This window comes from Polypterus senegalus, chromosome 1 (genome assembly GCF_016835505.1).
Source record: "Polypterus senegalus isolate Bchr_013 chromosome 1, ASM1683550v1, whole genome shotgun sequence".
Classification (NCBI taxonomy): domain Eukaryota; kingdom Metazoa; phylum Chordata; class Cladistia; order Polypteriformes; family Polypteridae; genus Polypterus; species Polypterus senegalus.
Genome location: NC_053154.1, coordinates 114,372,160 through 114,394,849, shown reverse-complemented (window position 1 = coordinate 114,394,849; position 22,690 = coordinate 114,372,160). Strand labels below are relative to the sequence as shown.

Sequence of the window (22,690 nt, the reverse complement as noted above, 5' to 3'; positions counted from 1 at the left end):
CAGAATTTTGTAAGCTAGGCCTTAAGACTTTATAATGGCAGTTAAGTGGTCTTAAGCAGCATGCCTTTGAAACAATTGGGAAAATGTCTAAACTGAGCCTGCAAAGCCAAGATATTTAGAAATGCAGAGCCATGTGATTCTGTGTGTGTCAGTACTGACAGTGTAGGTGGTGTCAGATTTGCACATTTTCCATAGATTCCTGAAACAAAATCTCCATTTTAAATCTGAAATTACTTGAGTGCTAAATGTAAAGGTCACTAAGTCCATATTAAGTATGGTTTTCTAGCTGGCAGGTGGACAGGATGGTAATATTCAAACAAGGTGCCAACATCCGATTCTGAAGAAATCCAGAATTTTCAGCCAAGCAGAGCTACCGTATATTAACTTGAGGCAGTATATGCTGATGAGTGGCTGTCAGGCAAACTGGCGACAAATCCAATCACACATCAGTGCCATCTCATTAACATAGTAGATATCTGCAGCCAAGGCATACCCTCAGACTGTCTTGCTATAGCTAATTTGTTTTTAATTGCAAACTTTGTGGTGCTGAGGAAATTCCCTACCCCTCGACAAACCAACGCCAGTGAGTTAGGACATATGAATAAATGGAACCCTTTTTTTTTTTTTTCGCTGAAATGTCACTATGGTACTTGGTAGAATTAAACTAGCAGGTTGGCAATAAAATGCTGCTGTTGTTTCTATACAAGAGTTCTTACTGAAGCACTCTTCACCAACTTCCAAAATAAATGCCTCAGAGAAAATGGTTTTGCAAAATAAATGACTGTAAATTACTATTTACGTAAGCAATAAACAAAATGAAAACATGTGGGTATAGTGGTAATAGGTCTTTATTTTCAGTGGGCTCTTCATCGTGTGTGCCTAATAAGAGCTTTTGTTTTATTCACCACACTTAAATATAATATACTCTGAACTGATGATTGCCAATTTACAGTCTCCTACAATGTATCTATTTACTATGTCAGATATACTGTAAATGCTTGCTTGAACCCGTATAATTTCATAAGAATACTATTTGCTGTCCTTTCTGATGAGTGATGCCTTTGTGTGCTATTTCTGAATTTTCTCCCTGTCCAATTTGCTATAAAGCACCTGCAATTACATGGCAGTCCTAAATCCACACATCCAGTGATTTCTTCACAGTATACAGAATGCACGTTTTCAAGTGATGTATTCGCATTTTACTGTATAGTAAATTAGTAGTGAACAGTTCAGCAGCAATTTGCATTAAAATGCACATTTGCTGAGAATATACACTCACCTAAAGGATTATTAGGAATACCTGTTCAATTTCTCATTAATGCAATTATCTAATCAACCAATCACATTGCAGTTGCTTTAATGCATTTAGGGGTGTGGTCCTGGTCAAGACAATCTCCTGAACTCCAAACTGAATGTCAGAATGGGAAAGAAAGGTGATCTAAGCAATTTTGAGCGTGGCATGGTTGTTGGTGCCAGACGGGCCGGTCTGAGTATTTCACAATCTGCTCAGTTACTGGGATTTTCACACACAACCATTTCTAGGGTTTACAAAGAATGGTGTGAAAAGGCTACAATTTGCACAAGCTCACCAAAATTGGACAGTTGAAGACTGGAAAAATGTTGCCTGGTCTGATGAGTCTCGATTTCTGTTGAGACATTCAAATGGTAGTGTCAGAATTTGGCGTGAACAGAATGAGAACATGGATCCATCATGCCTTGTTACCACTGTGCAGGCTGGTGGTGGTGGTGTAATGGTGGGGGGGATGTTTTTTTTTTTTGGCACACTTTAGGCCCCTTGGCCCTAGTGCCAATTGGGCATCATTTAAATGCCACGGGCTACCTGAGCATTGTTTTTGACCATGTCCATCCCTTAATGACCACCATGTACCCATCCTCTGATGGCTACTCCCAGCAGGATAATGCACCATGTCACAAAGCTCGAATCATTTCAAATTGGTTTCTTGAACATGACAATGAGTTCACTGTACTAAAATGGCCCCCACAGTCACCAGATCTCAACCCAATAGAGCATCTTTTGGATGTGGTGGAACGGGTGCTTCGTGCCCTGGATGTGCATCCCACAAATCTCCATCAACTGTAAGATGCTATCCTATCAATATGGGCCAACATTTCTAAAGAATGCTTTCAGCACCTTGTTGAATGAATGCCACGTAGAATTAAGGCAGTTCTGAAGGCGAAAGGGGGTCAAACACCATATTAGTCTGGTGTTCCTAATAATCCTTTAGGTGAGTGTAGTGTGGTGCATTAAAATAGACATTCTACAAATTTAAGAAAATAGAAAATTCAACAATCTAATATATATATATATTTGCCTGTTCATTACCTAGATTATTTTTTTACCAGGAAAAAATGCAAGAAGCTCCAAGCCCATCCTATTAGCTTAAGAAGCAAGCAGGAGCCAACCCTAGATACAATAGTGGTCCATCATATCCTATACTCATATAGTGTATGCATAAACTCATACGGACATTTTGGAAATGCCCAGATGGCTGTGAATCTGAATGCCTGGAGAAAACACACAAGTACATGTAAACTCCCAGCAAGGAATCAGACCAATCCTAGTCCTAACATGTAAAATAATAATACTAATAAAAAAATTGTCTGTGTGAAAATATATCTCAAATATATCAAGCAATCAGATAACACAGAGCTCTCCATATAGTTTTTATATTAACCTGTAACACTTCATATGTCTACTTTAGCAACTGTGAGAAGCCACTTACAGTAGGCTGGTGCTCCAATGTACCTTCTGAAATCAAATATTGGATATTGCTATTTAATTATTATCTTCCATTACGTGTATTTATTTTTCTCTCCACCATGAATGTGTGTCAGGTTTGCTACAATAGTAATAAACCTGTTGTTTTATTGACTGTGAAATGCAGGTATTTGTACTGATTCATTCAGTTATTTTGAGGCAGACTTACCAAAATTCAATTGGAGTTTAAACTGGTTCCCCGAAGGTTTAAACCTGAATGTGCGTGTACTGTTACATGATTTTCCAGTGGATACATGCTGAAGTTGCAGTGGAAATGTATGTTAAGATCACCTTATAAATGAGACCCCTGGTGTTTGGCGTCATGGTTAATCGCCCCTCTGGGTTTTACTAATGCCTACTTGGAAACAACTCTGTGTCACCAGCAATGACTTTGCAGTTCGAAAGTAATATGAAATTGCATCTTTTCCTTCTCTTTTCAGTGGAAGCTTTAATGTTGCGCACATAGAAAATAAGGCATTTTAATTAACAAAATATTAGTATATTTTAAACAGAAACTATTGCCTGGGTTTACTTTGACAAGTGAAACTCACTATATGAAAATACTTTGAAAATAAAGTCTACCCTCAAGTCAGTCTTTATGAAATGTTGATTCAAATTTCAGAAGAGTCTTCTTTAACAAAGTCATTTAAAGCAAGCCTTGAATTTATTGCTGATAGTAAATAGTCTGTTATTGTGGCATTTTCTTAATACAATACAGTGCATGTAAGCATACTGCTGCAGTAGTGATGTTAGAGGACACTGGCAAAAGCCCAGCAATATAACAAGAAAAAAAGTCCCCACCCATTGTAACTCATAGCTTAACTGGCAAAACCTCTGTCTCCCTTAAAATCTTCTGTAATTAATTCAAATGAGAAACACCTTTGGGGTAGACAAGAGCTCCTTTCAGATATACCTAACCACCCTAGGAATTTGACACTATATTGATGGATCGAAGGCAGGTGAAGGCCAAAGGAGACACACTTGATATCCCTGGAGCCTCGATCTACATATTTTCTAGATCAATACCTGTTAAGTGTGTTCCCTGACTTACATTTATTTTCATTTCCTTCGCCCTCTTTAGTTTTTTTCTGATATATTACTTCTCATATGTTTTTGTTGATTATGTAAATTGTATTAATATTGTTCTGTTTATTTATTAAATAGTATCTATGGATGATGTGTTCTGTTCTGTTCCTTGTGTTTTGTGGTTGGAACACCAGGAGACGGATTATGGATCAGGACTTATTGTTGTGGGTGTGATACATTTTATTTTTTTGTTCCTTTTTGATTAAATCTAAATAAATAGGGTTTTTTTTAAGATTCTTTGAGGATCTGTTTTTCAAGCCAAAAGTCTGATTGTTTTCCTTTCTCTCAAGCGGTGATTTAAAAGAATTTTGGGGCCGGGACAAACGAAAGCCTGCCAGTAGAGTTTGGACTGAGGTTGCCTGGGGTGAGTCCTATCTTTAGGTAGGCCTCACACCTTTGTGCTATTTTGAGTGCACGATTCACAGGACTACCTAAAGACCTAATATAATCTATGGAAATCTATCACTATGGCATACATGTAAACAAAACAATCTGCTTCAAGCAATTTCACAACCACCAATAATGAGTGAAATATATTTACGTTTATGACTAATTTGAAACTTTTCAGATTGGATATAAGATTAAAGTGTTAAAGAAAAAAAAGGTAAAGAAAAGTTTAAAGTGGATGTGGCTTTACACTTACACACAGCCAACATGTCAGTAAATGGAAGCTTTTCCATTAATATTATACTGTATACTAATGCATGTTTATGTATTTTATTGTTATTTTTATTGTTTTTGGGTTACATGTCTTATTGTTATGTATTTTCCATTACATCTAATATTATGTTCTGTCTTTTTACATATACTACTGTTCCTCATTCTTTACAGGTGGATGCACAGGACGAGGGGACACCCTTGGGCTATTTAAGTTAGCTGAGAAGGTTCAAGAGCAGGAGATCATTTCATTTATTACTGAGTATTCATATGTACTGATATTTTTCATTGGATCTACTGTTTACTTACTTACTTCTGGTTAAGGATTCTGATTTCAGATAGCGTTTTTCAACTTTTTTTTCTTTAGGATTGCCTTTTTTGGCAAATCCTTTTGTCTCTTTTTGGTTTGTTGAGTGTCTTTCTGTATTTTTCTATTTTTGAAAAATAAATCTTCAATATATAAAGATTTCTTGTTGCCCTTTTTGTTTATCAGCCAGGAGTTGATGGTTATCTTCCCTCATATGGGGCTTTTTGATATTTTTTGTTTTGTGTTGTTTTTTAGCTCCACATATCTGTAGGCCTGCTCTGGCTGAAGCCCCAGCGGGTAGTACTTAAAACCTAGCTGAGCCTCTTCTGGGCAGGTTAGTTAGGGTCCTTCTACTTAGCTACTGTTTGCAGGCCTCACACACATTTTGCCTTTTGAAGATTCCATTTCATGACAATTTGCAGCAATGGCAGTGCATTCAGGAAGTGAAACGGGTGGCAAAATGATAATTCATATCTTTGCTTCTTCATATTTTTATAGTTTTTTCATTCATAGTTTTTTTATGTATTGGATATGTGTGAGAATCAACTACATTTTGTCAAATGTGTTTAACTAGTAACTATCTATACTAATAAAAGGCAAAGCCCTCACTGACTGACTGACTCATCACTAATTCTCCAACTTCCCGTGTAGGTAGAAGGCTGAAATTTGGCAGGCTCATTCCTTACAGCTTACTTACAAAAGCTGGGCAGGTTTCATTTCTAAATTCTACGCGAAACGGTCATAACTGGAACCTACTTACGTACATACTGTATATATGGCCATAGCCTGCAGCTCGGTTGCCGTGTGAGGCGGAGTTGCATCCTTCATCGTTGCCCAGAGGGGACTGGGCGGTCTCTTGGTCTAGAATCCCTGCAGATTTTATTTTATTTCTCCAGCCGTCTGGAGTTTTTTTTTCTTTTTTTCTGTCCACCCTGGCCATCGGACCTTACTTATTCTATGTTAATTAATGTTGACTTATTTTTATTTTTTATTGTGTCTTCTATTTTTCTATTCTTCATTTTGTAAAGCACTTTGAGCTACATTTTTTTGTATGAAAATGTGCTATATAAATAAATGTTGTTGTTGTTGTTGTCACACCTCCCACGTAATTGAGTGCCTGCCCATATAAGGCCGTCCATCAGCAGCAATCCAATAGACACGCTGCCGCTAAATATTTGCGGGTGAAGGTAAAAGATTTTAGAAAAGATTTTTGAAGGTAAAATATTTGTGGGTGAAAGTAAGAGAGAAACTTTTAAGTGCCGGATCTTAGCTAACATTAAATAAAGCCGTGGACATCGCAAGATCGCACAAGATAGCACAAGAACAGCTGAGAACCTTCGATGCATGTACTCCGAGCGGCTTACGTGAACTGACTGTGAACGCAGTACACAGAGAACAAGTTAGAGCTCCAAAGAGCGCTGAACAAAAAATGCATTACACAATTGAGAAGGCAGCAAAAGAATATGAAGCGAGTGTCGCATACAAGCGTATTCTTAAGTGCAGCTACTGCGGAAACAAAGCCTTAAGTTCATAGACACTCTGCTGCTGGCGTTTGTCATGTCTAAGACAGGGTATAAACGAGACTTTTGATCACTTTGTAACAGAGTTAAAATTGCTGTAACGGAGTTAAAATTGCTGGTGAAGGACTGTGCTTATGCAAACGAATAGGAAAGCAAGGTGTAAAGCTTAACTTTAAATTAAGTTCATAGACACACTACTGCTGGCGTTTGTCATGCCTAAGACGAATACAATATTCGCGAGATACAAGTTTAATGAGAGGACGCAGGGTATAAACAAGACTTTTGATCACTTTGTAACGGAGTTAAAATTGCTGGTGAAGGACTGTGCTTATGCAAACGAAGATGAGATGGTCAGGGATAGAATAATGTTTGGCACAAACTCAGCAAAAGTGCGAGAGAAACTTTTTTACGATCATAGACACGCTGCCGCCAAATATTCGCAGGCAAATCTTAGATTCACGAGTACCGATTTAAGCAGTGATCACTTCGATGAATGAAACCTGTTATCTTTACAACGGTTGACAAACACGGAATGTAACTTGAAAACAACACGTCCTCCAAATACGAACCTGATTGAAACAAATAATGATAATCAAATCCTTGATGACAGCAACACTCATAACAGTCACAAAACAATTACATTGATAATCATGTTACGTTATTTTTAAAACGTTTCCTTTTCCTTTTCATAACTTCTTCAACACACTACTTCTCTGTTGCGAATCGCGGGTATTTTGCTAGTTTTTTAGATAAAAATGAAATTAAAATATTGTTGGTTATGGAAATTATATGCAAATTTCAGGATTCTCCATTTTACGTGGGATAGTCATTCTGATAATTGTGAATTCTACTATATTTGTGAGTGGTTAACATTCTTGGGTTCCATGCATGAAAGAAGCCATCAAAGACCAATTCAGTAGGATCTTTGGTTATTTCCCATTGACCAACAGAAATAAATCCTTTTTACTGCCTTTCTGTAATTAATTAATCTATACCTCTCTAAAGTAAACTCAATTACAAGACATGAAATATAATGGTAGTTTAAGAAACAATAAGCAACTTCTTTATTCTGTGGAGATTTACTAGATTTCATTCATTTTTCTTTGGCCTTCACTTATGCCTTCATATTTTAAAAGTAAATAATCAGACTGGATGGTGCTGACAGTCCTTAAAGTAAGAAGATAATTATGTGTTTTTAAATTTGTCTGAACGTGTTCTTTACAAAAAGAAAAAAGCAAAATAAACAAGTTACCTGTTTTAACTTAGTTGCAGGTTCTTTTTTTGTTTATGTGAGTTTGTGGTTTTCACCCATAAGTCAATATGCCTTGAATGACTACAAAGTCTGTAACACAATATGTGTATGTGTGTAATTATGACCTCTTATGAATTGGTGTTCCACCTAGAGATAGTTTTTAAAGGTTCTCTGCCACACAGTTAGTTAAAAAAATGACTGGAATAAGAAACATGCTGTGATAAGTTGTGATGCTGAAAAGGCAGGATGAGCTGACAGATCCAAATGGTAAGTATAATAAAATTAGGAAATATGAACCTGAAATACATTTCTGAACAAACAGGAGACAGGAAGGGTAATACTGGCTTTCATAATTGATGTCCACAAAATGAAAGACGCAGAACAGATTGGCAGCGACATGCTGCCAGGATTGGAGCTGGATGAGTCATCACAAATACCATCTCAGCTTATCAGATCAGACTTTAAAACTGACCCATTTAGAAAAAAACTATGCAGATGTGCTTAAGTGTCTGTTCATGCACAGTACACGTCTGAAGTATACAGAAATAAATGCATAAATAAATACATACTCGTGGTGATTAATATCCTTAAAGCTTGTTCCTAGCTATTTGATCTCCAAAGCTCACAATGAAAGTTCCATTCCAGTGAGTGAGCAGCTCCCATACCTGTCAGAAATCATTTTCAACTTAGCAGTCTGAAGCCCAATTCCCTCACGCCCAACAATGAGCCACAGCAGCAGTGCAGCATAATCAAGTCTGACTTCATCTATAGGTGAAATCACTGGTGACTAAATGAGCGCAGCGTAGGCGTAAGAGAAACCTGTGAATCATCATCACTCTCTTGGAATCACAAAGGAAGGTTTATCAACAAGTTCAAGTTATGAGTACATCTTGAATATTTCAGTGTCAACTGGCTTGTATAGATGCTCTCATAGTGCCTTAGTTTAAAAAACACCATATACATATTTGGCTGAGATCTCGCTTTTTCTAATATTTTTTTTCTGTTAATTCAAACCATCCTTTGCCTGATGCATGTATTCTGATTTACATTGAATACACTGCCTTACTTTGCTTATTCAATGCCCTATATCAACTAATGTAACCTATCAATATTATTAAAGTCCTGTTTTTGTGTTCTCCAAATGGCCAGACATTCAATCCATATGTTCAAAGTTGAAAATGTTGAAAATAAAGGCAAAAAAAAAAAGTCTCAGCTAATGAAGTTATTTCTTCCACTTATACTTGCTGCTAGACGCAGCTGCCAACATTGCAAATTAATTAGTAATTAGTCCCTTTTTCCACACTGTCTATCTAATTTATATTATCAAAGAGATAGGGTGATCTAAAATGGATTTAACCCCGATATTTTCTAAAGCAAATTGGTGATGACCCACAACACCTTTCAAGGAGCACCAGCTGTCGGCCCCACTCCCTGCCTCTCTGCCTTTGTAATTAGAGGTTTAAACTTCACTCTTATATGAAATTTTATCGGCCATGTGTGCCCACAATAATACAACTAATGAGAAAATATAATTCAGGGTCGTGGGGAGATGGAGTGCATCCTGGCACTGTCAGGTGCAAAGCAGGAATCAGCCTTGGACAGGGCAGCAATCCATACAGTTTAGTGTAAATTCAGTTCCATCCTTGCTACCCCCAGAAATATATTATGTGGATTTTCAAATGTATTTTCTAATATTACCAGAATCAATTCTTTTTTTTCTTTCCTTAAAACCACATTTGGTTAATATGAAATATGTGCTAAGGAAACCCAAAAAATATATGGATGTCTTTGTTTATACATTTATTATACAGCATAAAGAAACAGTGGTTAGCTTCTAATCTCGACGATGCTGGACTGGTCACTGCATGGCGTTTACATGCTCACCACAAGTCGTATAGATTTTTTTTCTCAGCCAACTCTAAGCTGCCCATGTATGTATAAGTGTTGGTTTCTGTTTGGCACCTGAAGCTGTCACAATAGATCTCAGCCCTTACAAATCTGAATTGGACCAGGAGGATACAGATAATGGATGGATGGGCAAGCTGTTTGAGTGGCATGGTGGTGCTGTGGTTAACACTACTGCCTCACACAATGCTGCCTGAATAGGTTAAGGCTTTTTGCAACCCTGTAATGGAGCAAATGAGTTCAGCAAATGATGAGTGTCCAAATTAGTATTCAGAATATACAAAATCAGAAATAAAATATTGTTTTAAATTAAACGGGTAGGCATCTTTTACTAAATGAATTTTTTATGTGCATATTACTACTATTATTAAAAGTGTGCTACAGAGATCCTATCAAGGGTTGGTTTCTTCCTTTTTCCAATGGTGTTGGGTTAGGCTGTAGCACTCTGTTACTCAGAATCTGATTAAGCAGGATCTATATTGATTGAATAGATATTCGCTGTCTAAATACAGTACATACTGTAAACATTTCTTAATGTATATTTTCTAAATATCAGTACATGTAAAATATTAGGCCATGCAGATCTGTATTTTAATTCCTAGATTGACTGAAACAAACGTAATAAATGTTATATTTGGAAATGTATACATTTAAAAATCCTGCAAATAGAGGCAACCCTTTTAACAAGGTTTTATAAAAAAATAAAAAATAGAAACTGAATTGCTTCTCCATGTTTAGGGTACCTTTCCTGCCATTTGGTCACCATCTTTGCTCACTTCATGTAGTGATTCGTCACAAGTCTTTACTACGTTAAGTTAAAAGCTTTCTCTCTAGAGATTTTTTTGTTTGCACAAGTTAGGTCGATCTTTGCACCTTAACATTGTGTAAAGCACTTTGAGCTACATCGTTTGTATGAAAATATGCCATAGAAATAAATTTTGTTGTTTTATCTCTTACAGTCATGTTTGTAATTTCCCAATTCTATTATAAATTAGCACATGAAAATTAAGTCAAAATCAGGTTTCACAACAATTTCTTGAACTATGCCAAGGCCTGTTGGTACTGCAAAAGGAAAAAGGAGCATCTCTGGTAAAACATCCACTCGTCCATCCATTTCACACACGACAAATCTGTCTGAGATTTCCCATTCTTGTAGCACCTGACAAAAGGAGAGAACTAATATTGGATGTGGGACCTGTCAGGGCACACATACCCATACCGGGCCAGTTCAGAGACACCAAATAACCTAACATGCCTTTGGGATGTGGGGAAAAAACATGAGTATCTGAAGAAAAATGAACAGTAAAACATGCAGAGAATGTGTGAACTCGCAGGTAGTGCCTAGGCCAGAATTCATATCCCACACTCCAGATCTGTGTGGCCTCACTGTGCCACCCCTCTCAGAAAAGACTAGATGCCAAAATGAACCACACATTTCATGCCTGGTTACACAGTTACTAATAATTGTTTTTTACAGTGGGAAAAAACCCACACAAATGGCAGACCCTTTGCAGAAGAAGAAGAAGCACCTCATAGGTTTGAAGCCAGCAAACTATGACCGGCGAGGTAGCATCATTCTACTGTACCACACTGACAATGCATTGCCTCTTTATTAAAATAATGTCTTCTATCCTGCTGATTTATAGGGTTAGAAGCAAAAAGAAAATCTTATAAAAAAAATGGGATTTTCTTTTTTTTGAACAATGACACAGCTGTGCCAGCAATGAATAAGTCATTGTATGAGAGCAGCTAGTTCTCTGAAAAAAAAGCGTACATTATCTTCACAATCTCTGAAAATTTCATTTCAGAAATCAGTTATCGGACTGAAGAAGAAAGACCAGGAGGATTTTCTTTTCCCAAAGTACTTAGAGGTTCAACAAGTGCAAAGTTAAACATCACATTCAACTTCTAAGAAATGTCTCAAAAAGTCAAGTAAAACCATGAAATAAAACACTCTGGAATATACAATAAGTGAAGTGCTTTGAGGAGCGGACACACAGCTCCACTGTCTGCCCTTGAAGGCTGAGATCACCTGAATACAGGAAAGACAATGTATCACATTTAGCTCATGTTTGATCTGGGCATCTAGAAAAGCCATTATACTGGGTAGAACATGTCACAGATGTGTCCCAAGTCCTCACTACATTAAATACATAAATTGGTTGGAATACAGTCACTATGAAATGTGTAAGAAACATTTCTATACATTTTTTTTTATTTCCCATTATCATGTCTTAAAGTGAAAGAACCTACGTACAAAGTAAAAGTAACAATGTGAATTTCCCCTTGGGATTAATAAAGTATCTATCCATCTATCTATATACAATCTTTTGGTATTTAAGCCAGTCTTGTTAAACTGTATTTTTGAGGGGTAATCATTTTATATAGCACCTTTTAAAGAAAACACTGTCTAAAGGACTTTTCAGATAAGCTTTAATATTTATTTATTTTTTTGTTTTCACCCTTGCACCATTATCAGGGTAAAAGGCAGTGTCAGTTAAAACATACCATAGACTAGATAGCACAATTGGACTTTACAATCTCCAAATCCTGACCATGTCCTTCACAAGTAAAGCAAATAGAAAAAAAAAACATAGTCTGCCTCCTCTTAACTACTGCTTTTGAAATTTTGCTTTGGCTGGGCTCTGGTATCCTGTCCTGGTTGAGATCCTTCCCTGTATCCTGTGCGGTCCTGGCTGACATCAGACACTGAGTTGAGTAAGTGCATAATTAAAGTGGACAGATGAATGGCATTAGTGAATGGGGATATAGGGTGGACAACAAGCTGACCTTACAATAACCCTTAGATCCTTGCGTCTTTTCCAGGGTGGTAGCAAAATAGAAAAAAGGGAAATTTGTTACTATTTTCTGTATTAGGAAAGTCAGAACAGAGCAGAGGTACTCTGGATTGCAATGCCTCTTCTCCCCGGATCTGTGTGTTTTATTTTCTTCCATATCTTAAATATATGTGTATGTGAGTACCCCATAATAAACTCTCACCACATCCAGGGTTGGTTCCTGCCTTGCCCACAGTGCTGCCAGGATAGTTTATGGCTACCCATAACCCTAAAATTGGACTAAGTAGGCCTGGGAATTGGGTGGGAGGAATGAGTGGACAATTACAAAGTCTGTTGGAGTAAACTCCAGTGAAAACTCATATTCAAAGCCTAGATGTGAGAGCATCCAGGATGACACATACTTCTAGAAATAAAGTGTTTGATGTACAATGTGGGTTGGGTGAGACTTCAAATGAGGAAAATGAGAAAATTTTAGTTAAAAGAGAAAAACAGCTCAGTGACTATGCAGATGGAACACCCAACCACTTTGTGAATGTGCTGTTTCCAATATGGGTTATAGCATCCGGTTCAAAAAATGAAACAGCACTGGACAGGCCACAGCACAATCCACCCTCATTTGCACACCCACACTCTCCCAGAAAGGGACAGCTTTGAGTCATCAATTAGCCTAACAAGAACTGTGCGTCTTTCAGATGTACTGAGGGATGAACGGAATCCAGCTGTTTAAGGCCAAAGCAGTTGCCTTTGCAGCCATGGGAGACATGTACAAAGCACTCACAACTCCTAAAATTAGATTCTGCCTACATCCTTAGATATAATGTAATAATAATAAGTACAAAACATCACTTTTCTCTTTTTCTGTAAGAATGATAAATTTCAGCTGACCTCACTTTGCACTACCTCAGTGGCCTACAATTGCAGAAGACGTGAACACTGTTGCCTGGATACTGGCCTAATTTGAGCTTCTACAGGAATGCATCAGACAGAAGCCTTTCTCTGGCATAACATGTACTGTTTTCTTCAAATGTGTTCAGTTAACTGTTAAGTAACAACACCTTGGAAACTGCAATTAACATTAGGCTATTTGTAGCCTGCAACACTGTTCCCCACCACCCCACCCCCTTTTCTTTTCTTTTTATAGTTAAGATGTCTAGACAGACAATCACAGAGGGTACAAAAAGTTTTGAGAAAAAGCTATGCAGAGAAAGGAAAAAATTGATTCCTTTTAACCAGAAAAGGGTAAAACATTTTATATTAGCTCCATCTCTTGTATTCTTGTGCATATGCAATGTGATAAATTTGTGAGTGAATAAATCAAAAAAGCTACAACACTTACACTGTTACATTTACAACCCTAACCCTAACCTCCACCTTGCAAAGCTTTGTATTTCATGCTATGGCATTCACTTCAAAGTAGGAAACAACCCTGGGTAAAACTTCAGTCCCTGTCAGGACACACCCACACCTACTCATCCATCCATCCATCCATTTTCTGAACCTGCATAACCCAACTCTAGGTGTGTGAGGATTCATAAGGTATGCTAACATCATGTGGCACACAGCTGGGCCCAGTCCTTAACAGGGTGCCAGTTCAGCACAGAGCACACTCGCTCATTAAACCTGGCCAGTTCACCTAACATGCAGTTTTTTGTCATGTTGTGTAGAGATGGACAGAATATGTAAATTCCACACACATTGTAACAGAGGATTCGATCCCAGTACTCTGGAGCACCGAAGCAACAGCTATAACCATTGTACCACCATTGTTAATTTATATAGTACATTATTAACAACACTTTGTCTTGTCATTTTTTAAGAATATAAAAGGCAAACTTAGATTAAAATTCAACTTTAAAGCAATGCTTTGTACATTGGGTTATGGATGTGAAACAGTTCTGAAGTAAAGCCTAACAGAAAATCTCTACAAACACAGCAGTATAAACATAGGAATGCATGTATGAGAAGAGTATTTTGAATGCTGATTAAAGGGCTCACTAAGAACCCCTTTATTATTAGGAAATAATCACCAGTGAAAGTAATTTACGTAATTTGAATTCTTCCCAAGACTAATCCCTAGGAAGAGAGAGAGAGAGAGAGAGAGAGAGAGAGAGAGAGAGAGAAGCTCTTAATCCCTTTTTTCACTGCGGCATAATAGGAGATGCTGTCATTGACGTCTTATCTATCAGTTCATTACAGCTTAAAGCAATTGTCATCAAAGACATTAAACTGCATGGTGCTTTCTAAATGCTAAGTGTAACTGTAAAGTGTATATGCATTTTTGCATTGCATATATACATTTGCACAGGACTACATATTTATCTCAACATGTATATAACATTACTAAATACACAAAGTGTTTATCCAGTGTAAAGGTGGGACAAGAATTGCAATGATTCAGCCCAGGTAGCATGCTAGTGACAACAGATAGGGGGCAATAAGCTCCAAAACTAAATATGCGGCCCATGAGACAGTTACTACTCTGGCAGCAAAGAAAAGTCTGGGACACAGTGAAGATGATGGGAAGCATGCCTAAAATTCCACATGCCATTAGAAACAACCGGGAGACATGACTTTATACTGGTGGCCCTGCTTTATGTTCTTAGTGGCCAGATGTTTGCCTGGTTCTTTAACAGTAGGCAGTGGTCCAGATTTGTTGGGTCACCTGAGACCACTAGGTAAGGCTTACACCAACAAGTTTTCTAAACTTGTCCTGACACCACAAGCTAGTTTGGTTTCACCCAGGGTAAAGGCCCTCCTGGGCATATGTCTGTTGAACTAAACATCAAAAAGAGAGCTGGTCAGGAGTTCACCTGGTGGGAGAAAGATAGGTCAAAATTGTGAGAATGGCGAAGAAGTAGTGAGTGGGGGTATAAATAAAAGTACAGCAAGGCAGGCAGGTGGACCAGCCACCCCACCTGCTAGGCAGGGAGGAAGTTCTGTTTAGTTAAGTCCAGAGGGATAACAGTTCATTATTTTTGGATTCTCTAAACTCTGTAACCTCCTGTTTATTAAATTTCATGTTATTGTGAATACCTTTCTTTTATATATATATATACAGTATATTTGGCATCCTTGGCTTTTATTTGGGCTTGGGGTCTCCTGTGTTTATAGCTCACTGCATATATGTGTATATACACATTTATGTACAGGTGTATTGTGTGTGTATATATCCATCCATCCATTATCCAACCTGTTATATCCTAACACAGGGTCACAGGGGTCTGCTGGATCCATTCCCAGCCAACACAGGGCACAAGGCAGGATCAAATCCCAGGCAGGGCACCAGCCCACTGCAGTGTGTGTATATAATATATGTTTATTCACATATGCAAGTACTATACTTTTTATATCTGTGTTTAAAAATGTACACAGCATATGCATACATGTTTGAAATGTATGTAAATTTGTTTACAGTGCTATAAACTGTATTTGTATGTGTTTGTGTGCGCAAATGTAATGTACCTGTACCTATCTATCTATCTATATATATATATATATATATATATATATATATATATATATATATATATAAACTGTATATCTATGGAATGTGTGCAAGTAAAACTATATAATGTAAGTGTGCAGACCTGTACTGTTTGTGTATGTACACTGTACATTGTGCATCTGTGAATATACACAAACATGCTACATACAGAACATATTGCTACAGCATACACAGTGCCTAAGTAAATAAACACATTATATAAATACACGCGTTAATGATACTTCATAAGTATGAGTGATATCATTTTCACAAACATATATGGAATAATTAAGAGGACACAAAATTATACTTAACAAGGAGTGCTAAAAAATTGTGAGCATAGCACAAATAAATAAAACAATTCAGAAAAGAAACAGTAATCAATTTCTTAAAAATCTGAAGGGAGCATAGATAATTATTTTCCCAAAATATTTTTAAAATAATCTACAGACAGATTTCTCCTAAATCCCCATAAATGGTTTTATGTCTATCACTATTTCATTCAGCGCTCACTGGACCGTCTGGAAAGTGAAATACAGCAAGAAAACAGCAGCAAGTCCTACCGCCCAGCTTTACACATCTTAAGCACTATTAGAGCCAAGACTCAAAAGGGCCTATTTATATACCTCAATAGGCATGTCCATGTATTAAAACAGCAAAGTAGGAGCAGCAAAGAGAGACATCTTACCTGATATGCACAGTTTTCTTGGTGTACCATCTCAGTGCATCATAGAGGATGCAGACAGCGTTGTCCAGAATGATCAGAGACGCTGCTCTTTGCTATGATTTACTGCAGCTAAAAGGAGAGGAGCTTTAAGTGCTCTCTCTCTGAATCCCACACGCACACACACTCACAGATGAGTGTGCACACCAACGTACTCTCACTCTGACTGTCTGCAAGGCAAGATTCTGTCTACAGATTAAAATGGTTGCTGGTTGTGTTGCGGCTGCAGTTCGCACTGCTACAACCTGCGCAATGGCAGAGTGTATCTCCAAGGGGGACTGAGAGAAGCAGGGTGGGAGGGAGGTAGATAAACACACACACACACACACACAGAGTGAGGGAGGGAGTGAGCTTTAATACGATCTATCTGGCCATACCATGGGGGAGGGGAGTCGGCCCATCACTAACACAATCAGCCAATTATACTATAGTCAGTGAGGGAGAGAGGGAGCGGGAGCAAGAGATCAAGTCTGAGATGGGTGTGACCTTCTGGTGCCCAGGAGAGACAAACAGAGGGGGAGAGAGAGGGAGAGCTCAGTCAAGTGGAAAAGTCTCAGGGCTCATACAAAAAAGGGGGAATGTTTAGGCTGAACAACTTGCTTCCACCAGCCAAAAAATGCCACTGGGCCACATTCGCTTCACTGATAACTCTTCAACCTGTAGCATTTAAACATGTCTTGGGAAGGGAGTGGTATTTTATTCTGAATAGGCATATTTTCTATTTGCTAAGGATTTAGCTCCAATAAAAAATGATGTGATGGTATAATAGTCATCAGTAAAGTGACGTGAAATTCATCGTGCTGAACACTTTTCAGTAAATGCCTGACAAGTCAACTCCATATGTGACTATTAGGCAGCTGCCACACAAATACAACAAAAAAAATGTTTGGTTGCATACGTAACTTCTCTAAAGTCCACTCATGAATTTTCTGAATCTGCTTTGTCTCTTATAGGGTTATAAAGCAAGCCAGAGGCTATCCCAGCATTATCATACACAAATACAGCAATCGGCTGTGGAAGGAATGCTGCTTGTCTGTCACATAGCTGATACTCCCTTACATAAACAAGTTAGGCTAACCTGTATGTCTTTGGAATGTGGGGAGGAAATCAGTGCACTCAGTGGAAATCCACACAAACACAGGAACAAATACCAGCCTACAAACATCAAAAATGGATTCCTGCAGCTGGTGTGTGGCAACATTACTAAAAATTGTCAAGTGATTCAAATAAAGAAGAACAGTAGTATTATTAAGGTAAGAGAATCTTAACCAAACAAGGGAGATGAACTAGAAGTGTAGAAGATGCTGTTGTAAGCATGGAATTAGAAGGTTAAGAATAAGATGTTCGATAGCAACCATATCAGCAAAGCACATTCATTTAGAGTTTGTTTGCAGAAGACAAACTGTGATGATCCCTGTGACTCTGATGCACAGTTTTTGGATTGTCAGTTTTCTGTTGCCTTTATCAGTGGGAAGTGAGGACTCGCCATAGCCATTGATTAGTTCAGCTATGGGTTTAAACGACTAATACAAGCTAGAATAGCTAATTGCAAGAGAATCACTTCATGTTGAATTTAATACTATAATACTGGGAGGATATGATGGCAAATTAACCAGACACTATGAAGAAAAACAGATGCCCATTTTATTTAGGATTCCTAGGATTTCATTGTTCAAAGCCCATGTTAATGAATGCATGTGTACTCATGAGTCATGGAAAATAGATACATGAATGCATCATTTTAAAAATAAAAAGTTTAATTTCCTTCTTATTTTCTTTTGTGATGGACTGGCCCCCTATCCAGGTGTCATTCCTGCCCTTAAGCCTGATGAATACTAGGCTAGGCCGAGCTACCCTGTGGCCCTGCTCATGTTCCACATTTCCAAGTGGGTTAAAAAAATGGATGGATAGTTGGTTTAACTTCCTTAAGTTTTCTTTTATTTTGTCGTTCTCCTTTGAGTGCTACTCTTTTCCTCCCACATTCCCAAAGATGCGATTTTCAGTTTAACTGGTGATTCCATATTGACCTCAGTATGAGTGTTAGTGTGGGTGTGTGAGTGACCAGATCCTGTGATAGACAGGCAGCACCTTGTCCAGAGCTGGTCCTGACCTTGCATCCAGTGCGACTGGAATAGATTTTGGGCTCTCTTAATGTGGGTTAAAGAATATTATTTTATGTTATGTTAGAATTGAACAGACCACTTAGGCAATCAAATTTGCTTGGTAAGGTAATAGCTGTCCTGCTATCTGATCCAGGTATTTTTTGTTAATTCTACCAAGGTTTCTTCAACTACATGACTCAGGATATGCCTCCCCAGACAATCATTAACCCACCACCAAACTACTCATGCTGAATGATGTTACAGGCAGCATAATGTTCTCCATGGCTTCTCCAGACCCTTTCACTTCTGTCACGTGCTCAGGGTGAACCTGCTCTCATCTGTAAAAAGCACAGGGCACCAGTGGTGCATCTGCCAATTCTGGTATTCTATTGCGAATGCCAGTCGAGCTGCATGCTGCTGGGCAGTGAGCTCAGGGCCCATTAGAGAACATGGGGCCCTTGGGTCACCCTCATGAAGTCTTTCTGGTTGTTTGGTCAGAGACATTCACACCAGTGGCCTGCTGGAGGTCATTTTGTAGGGCTCTGGCAGTGCTCATCCTGTTCCTCCTTGCCCAAAGGAGCAGATACTGGTCCTGCTGATGGGTTATGGACCTTCTATGGCCCTCTCCAACTCTCCTAGAGTAACTGCTTGTCTCCTAGAATCTCCTCTATGCCCTTGAGACTGTGCAGGGAGACACAGCAAACCTTCTGGCAATGACACGTATTGATGTGCCATCCTGGAGAAGTTGGACTACCTGTGCAACCTCTGTAGGGTCCAGGTATCGCCTCATGCTACCAGTAGTGACACTGACTGTAGCCAAATGCAAAACTAGTGAAGAAACAGTCAGAAAAGATGAGGAGGGAAAAATGTCAGTGGCCTCCACCTGTTAAACCATTCCTGTTTTGGGGGTCATCTCATTGTTGCCCCTCTAGTGCATCTGTTGTTAATTTCATTAACACCACAGCAGCTGAAACTGATTAACAACCCCCTCTGCTACTTAACTGACCAGATTAATATCCCATAAGTTTCATTGACTTTATGCTATACTCTGATTAAAAAGTGTTCCTTTAATTCTTTTGAGCAGTATATATCTAAACCCTATAACACATCTCACCCTGGTTTAACCCTAATTATAAAGTACGGAATGAGAGTGATTTGCAGATCTTTGAGCTCCCATAACTATCCTTAAAATCAACTAGGGGGCTTCGCCCCTGCTCACTTCGCTCGCCAACCTCCATTTCTGTTTTTCCGGATACACACTTTTAAGATTTTTTTTTTCTTTGATTTGTTGCTATTTCATTAGTTTCACTTTTATTTCCAAACTTCTGTAAAAGCAATATTTGGAATCTTTCGAGTCCCGATATGCTAAATCTTTTTAATGCGGTCAGTGAGACATGTGTTTAATGACTTTGAACCATAATTCAGGATAGGTTTCTCTGTCTGGAATTTCAGCACAGACAAAACGATCTACATCATCAGCAGTTAATAATTTTATTTGCAAAGTAACCATTAAAGACATGTGAGATAAACTCTGTTTTTGAAATTCTCTTGACTTAAACTTCAAAGCCTTACAATATTTACATACTTCTGACATATCACCTATGTCCACATATTCAATCTCTATTCGCCTTTTTGTTATTTCTCCAAGTAATAATTTCTCTTTCTTTACGCTAATGCGATGTTTACTTTGTTTGTTTTGATATTGTCGTTGTTTGCTGCTTTCATATTCTGTATCTTGCTCTGTATGTGTTTCATTCTTAAGTTTTTTTTGAGTCTTTTGAATTCCAGTTTTCATTATCTCTAACCTGCTCTGCATGTGTTTGGCCCCCTTGTTTTTTAATATCTTTATGACGTTTTACTTTGTTTTCTACTCTGTCTTTTATTTCTGACCTCACTTTATCCTGCTTTTGTTTCAATGACACCTGGTCCATGGTGATTATTTTCCCTTTTTCGAGTAATCATTTCTATTTGTTTGCGCTACTGCGATCTTTACTTTCTTTTTTTTATACTTTCTAATTTTCCTACTTTCATATTCTTTAACTTTCTCCACATGTGTATCGTGCCAACATTTTTTTTTTTGAGCCTTTCGAATTCCACTGCTTTCATACTCTAACCTGCTCTGCGTGTGTATAGCGCCAACATTCAGATTGGACATGCTTTTTTTTTTCCAATTCCACTTGTTCCGGGCTGATAATTACTTTCCTAATTTTCTGAATTTGCACCTAGATTATTCTTTTTCGTTTTTGTCTCTCTAACGCTTTTCAGTCTCTTTTCTTCGCTTAGTCGTCTATATTTCATTTATAACTTATTGTCCTTATACACTTTATATGTGTTGAGAGCCCTGGATCTGTGTGTGCTCAAAGCCAAAACACGACTGAGTGTGTTTCTGCCCGTGCCCTTATTTGGTTGTAAGTAGGGCGTGTCTTGCAAGAATCTCATGTTCTACGTCATCATGAGATGGTCCTGGGTCAATCTCTTGGCACAAAGTCTCATGTTTAAGGTCCCTGCGAGACGCTCCGTGGCCAATCTCTTTAGTCTCGTGGGTCTTTTAAATGTCTTCCGTGATCTTAACGTGAAGATCACGTCTCATCACACTACTGTTTCTCTCCAGGATTTTTTTTTATAATAGAGAAGTGTGAAAATACTAAATGTGTTTCCAGTTGCAATTTTATTGAGTCAGCAGGGTCCTAATTACCCAACAACAACTGCAAAAATGTGTTCCTAAAATTGACCAATGTATTATTTGCTCAAATGTATTGTTTGCAGATTGAACTGCTAAAGTTGCTTTGCACATCTGACTTTCTGTAGTACTCATTCTTATTGTAACCAGGTGAGATCTGTTTTGTGTGGTGAGTCAAAAGCTCAACATGCTGTCAGCTCCTGGGGGGCAGCAAAGGTTCTTAGTGACCAATGAAATAGCAAAAGGCTAGAGAGATGGCCATCATATCCAATCAAGTGCAGCCCCATCAACAAAAAATTAATGAGCATATGCACTAGCTCCTGACCAACCTATAATTGAATTAAATGGGCTTAAAAAGGGGTTGCATGTATTTTGTTAGGGTCTAGAAAAAAGATTGCTCAGGTTCCGATATATATCATTAATTTAGTACAAAAAAAGATGATCACACATATCATGTTACAAGGCAATGCATTCCCCCTGCAAACAAAGACCCACTTATCTGCGATATTCAATACTGATTAACTGGCGAGCAGTTCAGATCATAATAGTCCAATTTCATCTTCACTTACTGAGCTCACAAGTTAAGCTCACCTAACTGCCCTTTTGCAGTAGAAAAAAAGGGATACATTTCTTAACAATCTTGAACTGGCTCCAATTTCTACCGACTTTGTGACTAATGTACCCCAGTAGACTTAATGAGCTCAAAGCCAATCAATGCTTTCCTGGAACATATTTTTCAAAGAGACAATGATCACCTGTAGTTATACATTTCAGGCAATGCAATATGTCTCCATAGACAGAGCATAACTGAAAAAATAGGATGCCTGTGTTGCCTGCTGCAAGATGAGGGATATTGTATCTAGCATTAAAAATGTATTCTAAATGAAATTAAACAATGGAAACATTAAAAGTAGGGTTACTCAGTTCCTGTGGATGCAAAATTTTGCTCCAGCCAATCAGAGGCTTTAGATGGTCTCCTATCTCTATTAAACATACTTTTATTTCTTAAGATTTACTTTTATTGTTTCAGTCCAGGAATTCACAAAAGATTGTTTTGACATTTTATAGTATTTTAGCAAAAGAAAGCAATAACACAAGTAGCTTCCCCTTTTCAGCATTCATTTTAATTTGCAATGGTGTTAAGGATTAGGGTGGCAGCTTCACAGCTCAAGAGTCCTGGCTTCAAATATTGGCCAAGCCACTATCTTTTTGAAGTCTGCTTGTCCCAGCAGTCTACTTGTTTTTAATTTTTTACTTAATTTGTTTTGATCTACCGTTTTATGGACTGTTTGTCATGTTAATTGTATTGAATATGATAATTAGTAAATAGTGCTACAAATTAAAATGGATGGTAAAAAAGAGCAGCAACTGTAGGCCCACTACTATGTTTTCATTT

At 38.0% G+C, this 22,690-nt stretch overlaps 1 protein-coding gene across 8 annotated transcripts in view; it reads right to left on the bottom strand.

Annotated features, from left to right (window-relative positions):
* The window catches only part of schip1 (schwannomin interacting protein 1), a 1,049,948-nt gene that overhangs the window by 49,314 nt on the left and 977,944 nt on the right, over nucleotides 1-22,690 (bottom strand). Inside the window, exon 1 of one of the 8 annotated variants that reach the window (XM_039756515.1) lies at nucleotides 16,477-16,797. The exons of the other annotated variants lie outside the window; for them this stretch is intronic. Coding sequence (XP_039612449.1) covers nucleotides 16,477-16,506 — 30 coding nt within the window. The 5' untranslated portion in view covers nucleotides 16,507-16,797. Of the gene's footprint in view, nucleotides 1-16,476; nucleotides 16,798-22,690 lie in introns of those variants that run through there. 8 annotated transcript variants of the gene reach the window in all.